This window comes from Phodopus roborovskii, unplaced genomic scaffold (assembly GCF_943737965.1).
Source record: "Phodopus roborovskii unplaced genomic scaffold, PHOROB, whole genome shotgun sequence".
Taxonomy (NCBI): domain Eukaryota; kingdom Metazoa; phylum Chordata; class Mammalia; order Rodentia; family Cricetidae; genus Phodopus; species Phodopus roborovskii.
In genome coordinates, this window is record NW_026126567.1 from 153,392 (window position 1) to 162,420 (window position 9,029).

The following is a 9,029-nucleotide window of genomic DNA, read 5'->3' on the forward strand; positions in this document are numbered from 1 at the left end:
CTGCTGCTCAAGCTCTTTTTTTCTCCTCTTTCACACAGAGTCCCATAACTTCATGGGTACTGGGATGGAGAGAGGCTAAGAAGCAGGCCCATCCAGGTTAGGAAGAGAGAGAACAGTGTTGTCTTATCAAATCACTGGAGGTGTGTGTCAGTGGAAGCTTATATATTCCTGGAGGTGATATGTCTCCTGTACAGAAGTGCCCATCTGGGGTCCACCCACTGGAAGTGTTAAAGCCCATGGGTACAGCCTTGGGCCTACCTCTTTTTTCTCTAGGGCTATGACTGGGGCCCATGCACTGCTGGCTAGCATCAGGTTTGTTACATCACACTACTCCTAATTGCCTGGCCAGCAGAGCAAGGAGACACCCAGACTTGGCAGCTAGCTTGATGGCATCCCAGGAAGTTGAGTCCCGGAACAGAGAGGGCTGAGGCTGCTGTGTCCCATTGGGCCCTGAAAGCTCACTCAAATCCTTTCCACATGTAGGAAGTTCCAAGCTCAGAGCAAACATGAGCTGGTGGAGTGGGTAAACAGAACAGTACCTGGGGAACACCAGGGGTCACAGCCAACAGCACCTTTGGTGTGCAGCATATCAAGGTCCTTGTGACAGGGAGCTGGTCAGAGACCAGATTCCCATAGCCCTTACAGAGCACTCTGTAGGCTCCTGACAAAGGTCAGTTCCACTTTGCCATTTAGAGGCTGAGAAAAGTGGAAACAAACATGCCCCAAACCATGAAGTTTCTAAAGAATATGAAAAACCATTCAGATAAGACTGCAGAGCTGCCTGGAGCACAGGGTGTAAGGCCAAAGTCTGGTTCTACAACTCCGGTGCTGAGGTCAGAGAGTCACTTCCCTACTCCCAGGAGCAGACTCCAGCCTCCCTTTCCTGGGTATGCAAGCTCACCTTCCTTTGATCCACCACTATCTTTTATCACTCACAGCCCAGTGAGGCCCCCAGGATCTTTATCCAGACCCAAGGAAGACAGAAAATAGGCCCTTGAGCTTCTAGGTCTCTAAGAGACATCTAGAAAGTGATCTGGGGCTGTGTGGGCACCTCCTAGGCACAGGCCAGGGGCAAGGGCTAAGAAGAATGTTTTGATAAAGGTGATTTTTCTGAGAGGGTGTGTTCTGGGCACAAGGCTAAGCCTGGATGAAGGTCTGAAGGTAGAGGCATGGCATACTCTAAGGGTTGAGGGAGCCAGATTCCACAGGCACATACAGCAGGGGGGACCAGGAAGTCTAGGCATGGGGAAGCCTGGGCAGGGCCAACCATGGGATGGGACAGGAGAGATGGTAGAAAATGTGAGATCCCATCTCTCAGCTTCAGACTCCAGTAAGACCCCATAATATAAGTACAAGTCATTTCCTGTCTCTCCTAGAAACCCTGGGCATTCATTGCACGGCTCCCAAAGTGGGAGCCAGATGCAGGGATGGGATATGCACCAAGCTGTCAGTGCACCCAGTCTTTGCCCTGATGAAGTTCCCTGACCCAGATTAACCTCTACATAGGCGGACCTCCAGGCTAGAATTAACCTTGTGACCTGATCTCAAGAACTGTGCACACATTGAGATTGAAGGGGCCAGATTCAGCCTATAATATGCCCCCACCCCCGTTTCTGCCATGAAACTGGGTTTGGCGTCTCTCTGACTGCCTGATGTGAGGAACAAAGCAGGGGGAGGGACTGTGATACTCCGAGACCCCTCAGGGAGAGCCACATGTTTCTCACTGTCACTGCAGACCCCCTTTATTTTCCCTGATGCAACTGGAGTCTCCTGGTAATTGCTGAAAGAAGAGGCTTTGGCTCAGGACCAAAGGGCAGGTTAAAGGGCATCTTGGAGGTGGTGCTGAGGGAGCCTGGGGGACATGAGTCAGGCCAGTCTTGCCACCCCAAGCTCATCCTCCAGCCAAATTACCAGGTTTTCTCAGGCACTCGCTGGCCTTATAAAAGTGCTCTTTCCCTAGTGGCTGCCAGTTGCTGGTGGACATCCAAGATGAGGACCCTCCTGGTGGTGTTGCTGCTGGCTGTTGTGTGTGCTTCTCTGGGTAAGGCACTGGATGCACCTGGTTTGAAGGGAGTCAGGCAGCCTCTGGGGAGGGTTCAGGAGCATGGGGCAGGTGGGACTTCTGAGCTGAGAGAGAAGGTAACATTTGGAACGCTGGCCTGGTGAGGAGGCTGCAGGGAGGCTGGAAGAGGCTCCTATGGTGGCTCCCTGACCAGCCAGATTCAGAAACCTTTTTCCTTTAGATATTATGTGGTACCTTTCTGGCTCTTTGTGTGCATGGGGGGTATAAAAATTAGGGTAAGAAACTATAGGTCCTTGAAGGGGAAGTACCCCTGGGTACCACTTGTAAGTATTGGAACCTGGGATTTAGTGAGAATGGCCAACTATTCTCCCTCTTCCCAGGATGAGGTGCTCAGGAATCCAGGATTTTCAGTGCTAAAAAAGGAAGGAAAGACATGGGCAAGACAGACTGCATGGGTCAACACCTCCAGCACACTCTGCCGTGACCCTGATGACCTGGTTTAGGGACAGAAATGAGGCTGGGAGTGGGAGGGATGTGCTTCAGTCTGTGATTATCAGTGGAATAATTATCATCTCCAAGATAATTAACCGTCATCAGTTTCCCCTGAGCTTGGGGAGGGGGCGGAGGGAGAAGGAAAACAACCTTGGGCAGCAGTCTAACCACCAGGTGCTCAGTAGGAAGATGGAGGGATGGTGGGCAAGGGCTGTTAAACAGGGAGGAGGTCAGGGTCAGATTTGGGGGAATTGCTTAGAACACAAGGAAGATGCCAGAAAGGACTCAGATCAAGGACACCAATCAGGAATGACAACCCTGGAGGCAGGAAGCAGCTACAAGGCAGGAGGACTGAGTCAGAAGGTGGGGACACTGACTGGCTGGGACACTTTTGTCCTCAAGTCTTAGCTTTCCTGAGAGGTTGAGCTTATAGCATTCTTAAAGGGTGGTTCCTGCTGGAAACTTGTTGGGGCTCTGAAGGAGAACAGCCCAGGAACTCTCACCAGCTCCTAGAACAGAGGGTCTCTGGGGACCACAATGAGGAAACTGAGAATAACCTAGGAGTATATCCCCAGACAAACAGGACTGGGGACAAGTATGCAGAGAGACTGCATGGGTTGGGAGAGGATAGCCAGGAGACACTGCCAATGAGGAAGCCATTTTTCCTGAGGGTTCCAGAAACCCTAACCTGAGAAATGTATATCTCTTATCCCAGAAAGGAGTTTCACAGACACTTCCCAACTCTGAACACAGGGCCACCACAACTTCAATACTGATGATTCTTATGTGGGAGGTGTGGTCATTTAATTCCATCCAACAGATGTACAGTGCCAATGACACTGGTTACCTGATACCCTTACAGAGAAATCCCTACAGGACATTCCCCTGTCCCCTGTAAGACACTTCTACCAAACATATCTGCTATTCAATACTCTTAAATTAAAATCCTACTAGACACTCCTTACAGGACACCCCTCTCAAGGCTTGACACAAAGACATCTGCACCAGAAGCCCTAGCCTGTCTTGTTGCAGCTGAAAGGTCCTTGCAAGACTTTAAGCTGGCCTTGTCTCTGCAGCCCCACACCTTTGCCTAATGCAACTGTTCCCAACCACACATAGAAATCCACCTGTGTGGACTCAGATGTAGGGTCCTATTGTACCCACTCACAAACCATGTTGCCTCTCAGGAGTCAATATGGAGTAATCGTTGTGTTCTGCTCCAGCTGCCCTTACAGGAATTTCACTGCTCACTGAATCAGCCATGCCTAGGTATTCTGTGTTCTCTCAAGGGCCTGTCAGTTTGTGTCGCCAATGTCACAGCATCTGGAACCACCCATCTCTGGAGCCTGCCCACTCCCTATCACTTCAGCCTTCAGCCTGGGAGGTGGGAGCTACCAGCAGGCAGCAGGCCTTAGGCAGAATGGGCAGGGCCAGGCTGTTCCTTCCCTCCAGATGAACAGTATCTAAGTACCTACTGATGCTTAGAGACACAAAGTCATTAGAGCCAGCCTGCCCTAGCAAGGAAGCCAGCTTTCCCTAGCCCTTGAAGCTCCCTTCAGTTGTCTTTTAGGAAAGAAGGGCTAGGAGCCATGTGCATTATGAATTCTCTCATTTTACTATCCAAGAAAGCTGAGAACACTGTTATTCCCATGTTATAGGTGAGTACAACATGGATTTCAGTAGGGATAGTGAGGATTAGAAGTTCTAAATCAGCCCTCTTTATATTGCTTCTTACTGCTCCATCCTTTCCATCATCCACTTTTACTCCTCCATGCATGCATCTATCCATCAATCCACCTATGTAGTCTTCTAAACATCCATTTGCCCATGAAGCAATCCATCCATGCAGTCTTTCACTACCCAACTGTTCATCCATCTGCCCGCCCACCTATCTGCCCATTCCTCACACATGTATCCATTCACTCATCTATCTGTCTAGCCATATAACCACACACCCATTCATCTATCCATTTGCCCATCTAGGCATCTGTGCTTCAACTTCATACGTATATACGTACATGCATCTACCTATGCATCTGATCTCCTGGTTTAGCTGACAGTTCACTAATGTTCCCAGTCTCCTTAACAAAGAGATTAATACAGAGCAGATAGGAAGCTTTAGACAGAAGACATTTGAGTTTAGCCTTAGGGTAGCATACCATCACACTCCACACCTGTCTATCACTCAAGCTGACACTTTGATACCAACATACACAGGACCAGAAGGGACAGAGGGGACAGAGGAAGGAACTCTCAGAATCACTACCAAGAAGTTCCTAGTTTCTCAGACCCTCCCAGAGGGAACTCCTGCAGGGGAAGGAGGATCAGAGAGCATGATCTCATGTGGGCCACTAGGCAGGCAGCTGGGCACTTAGTCTCAGCCCCAGCCCAGACTGATGGCCTGTGCTTCCCCCCAGCCCGGGCCCTGCACTGCCATGTGTGCTGTGGGCACGAGAACTGCGAGTCTCTCGTGGAGTGCGCCTTGACGGACAAGTTCTGTGTGATCACTCGGGCCAGTGAGTACCCTGGGCCACACAGGCCCATCCCGCCCCACCAGCACTGCACAAGCACTTTCTGGCCCCCTTTGACCTCTTTCCATCCTCTACATCAGAAGCCCTTGTTATCCCCACTCCAGACTCTAGGGACACTATCACTTTCTAGTCCACACTTTAAACTAGGCTAAAGATTAGGAGGGAGGAGGGTCGGGTATAGGCTAGCATGTTTAAAACACCAATATCACACCCTGCTCTTCCAGGCCCCTCCTGACCCTTCCTGCTCACCCAGATCCCTGCCTCCAATCAGCTGGCCATAGCCTCTGCTCCTGGGTACCCTGCAATTATTCTAGAACTCAATTCTGATGCTGACCAGTACTCTCATTTCCCAGGCCAGGACCTCTCCTTTACGTCCCACTGTGCACCTGGTTCTCTCCCGAGCAGTGGGGCTGTGATGGGGCCTAGAGCTTGTGTATTGGGCTGTGATGGTGGCTGTGATGGGGTTCAGGCTTGATGCTGGAGTGTAGCTGGGAACAGGGAGTCACTTATCTGAAGTGGTCCCAGAAGAAAACATGGGTGTATCAGAGAAGTTGACAAACCTTTCAGACTCTTAGGATCCAAGTGGACAGTGTCACCTCTAAGTCTAGAAGGGTTCGGGGTACTCTCTTTGCTTTTGCCATTGGAACTGGGTCATGAGGCCACGGGCCCCGGTGAATGGAAGTTGTTATGATCACTGGACAGCTTCTTCCAAGATCCTATTCTGGGAGCAGGGGAAGGAAACCAGGTGGCTTCACAGTGGCCCTGGTCTGTCCATCAGAACAGTTTCCCACAAATCCCAGTAGTGACACAGGCACTTATAGCTCAGACTTGGAGCTATTTTATGAAGAGGCAGTGCCCTGGTAGAGGTCACTCACACACCCAGCCCAGACTACGCCATACTCCTGTCCACACCCTGGCTGGTTCTTGTGCTGCTTGGCTCACAGGGCTCTAGGAAGTAACATTATATACTCCTCCACTGCCTCCAGGACCCTGCTCACTCAGCAGAGGAGCAACCTTCTCAGAGGCAAGTAGTGCTGCAAAAGGCAAACAACTAGTGGGATGCAGGCCCACAAGTGCCCAGGGCACAAGGCAAGAACAGTGCGGATGAGTTATTTGCCCAAAAATGGTGAATGACACATCAGGAACCAAAATCCAGCAAAGACATAAGCAGAGGCCAAGATGGAAAACAGTGAGGGTCCACAAGTACCCAGGAATCAGAGCGCCCCAAAGCTCCATCCCTGCACAAGAGCTTTTCTCAGGCACTCCTGGACTCCTGCCCTGTCCCTGCCCTTGCTGGCATTTGCTCCTTACTGGTCATGTGTCTATCTGGCCTGTTGTGTGTCCATCCATCTCCCTGGCTGCCTGCTGACTGTAGGAACACTGAGATATATGGAGTCATTCCTGTACTCCAGGACCTCAAAGGTCACAGTCAAGCAGAGTTGAAACATAGCCTTCAGAAGGCAGCAGGAAGCTCCCTGGAGAAGCAACATGTGTTGGGGATGGAGACAAGAGCTTTGGGTAGGAGAATCCATTCTGGGTAGAAAGAGGCATCTGTTCCTGCCCCCATCTAGTAAAGTGACATGGGCAGGCCAAGGACCTTCCTAGACCCAAGGTGAGAAGGGAAAGGGGTGCAATGACATTAGTGGTCTGCTGCAATCCCTGTGTGCCAGTCAGATGGGGTTGGGGAAGCATCTTGCTGGGTTTCCAGGGAGAGAGAACAGGTTGATTACCAGTGCCAGAACCTTCTCTCTCTAAACCCTGGGCAGGTAATGGTGCCATGGTGTCCATTATCTCCTATAAATTTTCATACACAGCCACTGTAGCTAATTTACTTTTGTCTCATCTGGAGCTGCAAAGGTCCCTAGTTTAGAATTGGGCATTTACTGCAAGATATGAAGAAGTCTAGTGTCCCTTTTGCCCCAGGAGGAGGCTGTGTACGTATGGTACTTCCTGGGCCTGGGCAAATAGCAGCCACTAGAACTACCTGCCAGTGTACTTGGGTTCTCTTGTCCAGGAGCAGCTGCAAACCACTCTGAACCTCTCTGTTCCCTGTGTAGCCAAGTACCACTATCCAGTGTGGTACTGAGCTCAGCCACTAACTACTACCAACTAATGGTTACCATGTGCCCATACTCTCCTCACATCAGCACAGCTCTCAACTCTTCATAAATTCCTCATTATCCTAAAGAAGGGCTGAGGCAAAGGCTATTCCCATCTTTGGTTTATGTTTTCTAGGTGGAGAAACTGAGGCATAGAAAGATCAAGTATCCTGAGATACTTACCCCACATCACTCACACAGTGTCTGTGCTAACTGCAGGCCAGGGGACCCTGCTCATGGATCTGGAGTCACAGCTACCAGAATCTCTGAACAGTGCAGGTTAAGGGAAGCTACTTACTTTTCCAAGGGCTGTGTGTTTTCATGAGTCCTGCTGTCCCCACTGTGTTTATGCAAACACACAGCAACTCATCCCCTTTTGAGCATGCAGACAGAGAGCAAGTTTTGCCCAGTGGTACTTCCTGAGATGCCCTTAGCCCAGGTCAACTTCTCTCCCAGGGACCCTTGTGAGTCCTGCCTCTGATTTTCTCATGGATTATGAAAACTAAGGGCTGCTGTGCTGGCCAGGGAGCTATGGTCACTCAACTTTGTCTGGTCAATCCCAGTCTCAAGAGGTCTGAGAACTCAATGGGGCACAAGATATTCTGGTACCTGAAATCTGGAAGAAATGGGAAGGAATGGGGAAAGAGAGGAGAGGATTGTAGAACAAGATAACTCTCGGGAAAGGGAAAATAGAGGGAGCCGAGGGACCCAGAAACTGAGGCAGAAAAGAAGGGAGGGGAAAAGGGAGGGAGGAAAGGATGGAAGGAGGCAGAGAGGAAGGGAAGGAGGGAAGAGTCTTCAAGTCAAATGTCACAAAGTCCAGTCCACCATAAAGAAAACATGTCCCCACAGTCACCAAGGAAGGACACCCCAAGCTGCCACCTCAAACATGCAGAGTCCCAGGAATTACCTCAAAACATGTGACCTCAGGCTGCGGGTCTCCTGAGAGCTAGATGGGTAATAACTGCTGTGGGGACTATGGCCTCAATACCCATGGACATTCTTCCTGTTTCCACAGCCAGCCCTGGTGGCATCCTGGTCATGAAGTCCTGCTCGCCAGCCTGCCCCAACAGCACTGTGTCTTCCGATGGTCGTGCCCTCTCTGTCTTCTGCTGTGAGGGCAGCCAGTGCAACCGCAGCGCTGCCTCAGGACTGACCAGCAGCCTTGGGGCCCTATGGGCCAGTGCCTCTATCAGTCTACTGTGGGCGCTGCTTCGAGCTGCCTGGTGAGGGCCTGGGTGGCCTTTCTCTATTGCCAGGGGTCTATTTGCAGCCTCATTAGCATACTACACCCACCCAACCAGGCTGTTAATCTCTTTTCCCATTCTCCCCAAGACACACTCAGTCTTCCTGTCTCTCTCAGGAAGGAAGCAGCAGCACCTGCCCCCAAAAGTTCCAGCTCTCCTCCTGTCTCAGGGAATCCTCCAAAAGGGCACAAGAACACACCTTACCAAGAACCCCCACTTCTATGAGACTTCAGCCCTTTGCTGAGTCCTGGGAGTCCTAGCAACCCTCAGTGAGAAGAGCCGCTGTCTCCCTCAAAGTCCTCCACCCTCATTTCAGGAGCATCCAACAGACATTAGGCTTGCATTTGTATTATCCTCTGGCAGGACCCTGTACATGGCCATCTGAACCCCTGAGCCTTTTCTATGCATGAAGTGACCCTGGCATGGTGACATGATTGCAAGGTTTGGGCACTGGATCCTTCCAGGTCCTTGTACTCTATGGCTACCAATAATCACTCTGTCCATCCACCCACTTACTCACCCATCCATGAATGCATGCATGCATACATACATATACCCATGAATCTACCCATTCATCTTTTCATCCATCCATACATCCATGCATGCATACATACATACACCCATGCATCTACTTACA

At 50.7% G+C, this 9,029-nt stretch overlaps 1 protein-coding gene across 1 annotated transcript; it reads left to right on the forward strand.

Annotated features, from left to right (window-relative positions):
- Nucleotides 1–1,914: 1,914 nt before the first annotated feature.
- LOC127235261 (lymphocyte antigen 6E) lies at nt 1,915–8,643 on the forward strand. Its single transcript, XM_051202490.1, has 3 exons — nt 1,915–2,041; nt 4,933–5,031; nt 8,164–8,643. The coding sequence occupies exons 1-3, from the start codon at nt 1,990–1,992 to the stop codon at nt 8,373–8,375; spliced, it is 363 nt and encodes a 120-aa protein (XP_051058447.1). The 5' UTR covers nt 1,915–1,989; the 3' UTR covers nt 8,376–8,643.
- Nucleotides 8,644–9,029: the final 386 nt, after the last annotated feature.

What these genes read in the sequence shown, in the direction of transcription:
- LOC127235261 (XM_051202490.1), top strand. Translation starts at nt 1,990, where the DNA reads ATGAGGACCCTCCTGGTGGTGTTGCTGCTGGCTGTTGTGTGTGCTTCT. An exon ending in TGTTGTGTGTGCTTCTCTGG is followed by an intron (nt 2,042 to 4,932) that starts GTAAGGCACTGG and finishes GCTTCCCCCCAG; the next exon opens with CCCGGGCCCTGCACTGCCAT. An exon ending in CTGTGTGATCACTCGGGCCA is followed by an intron (nt 5,032 to 8,163) that starts GTGAGTACCCTG and finishes CTGTTTCCACAG; the next exon opens with CCAGCCCTGGTGGCATCCTG.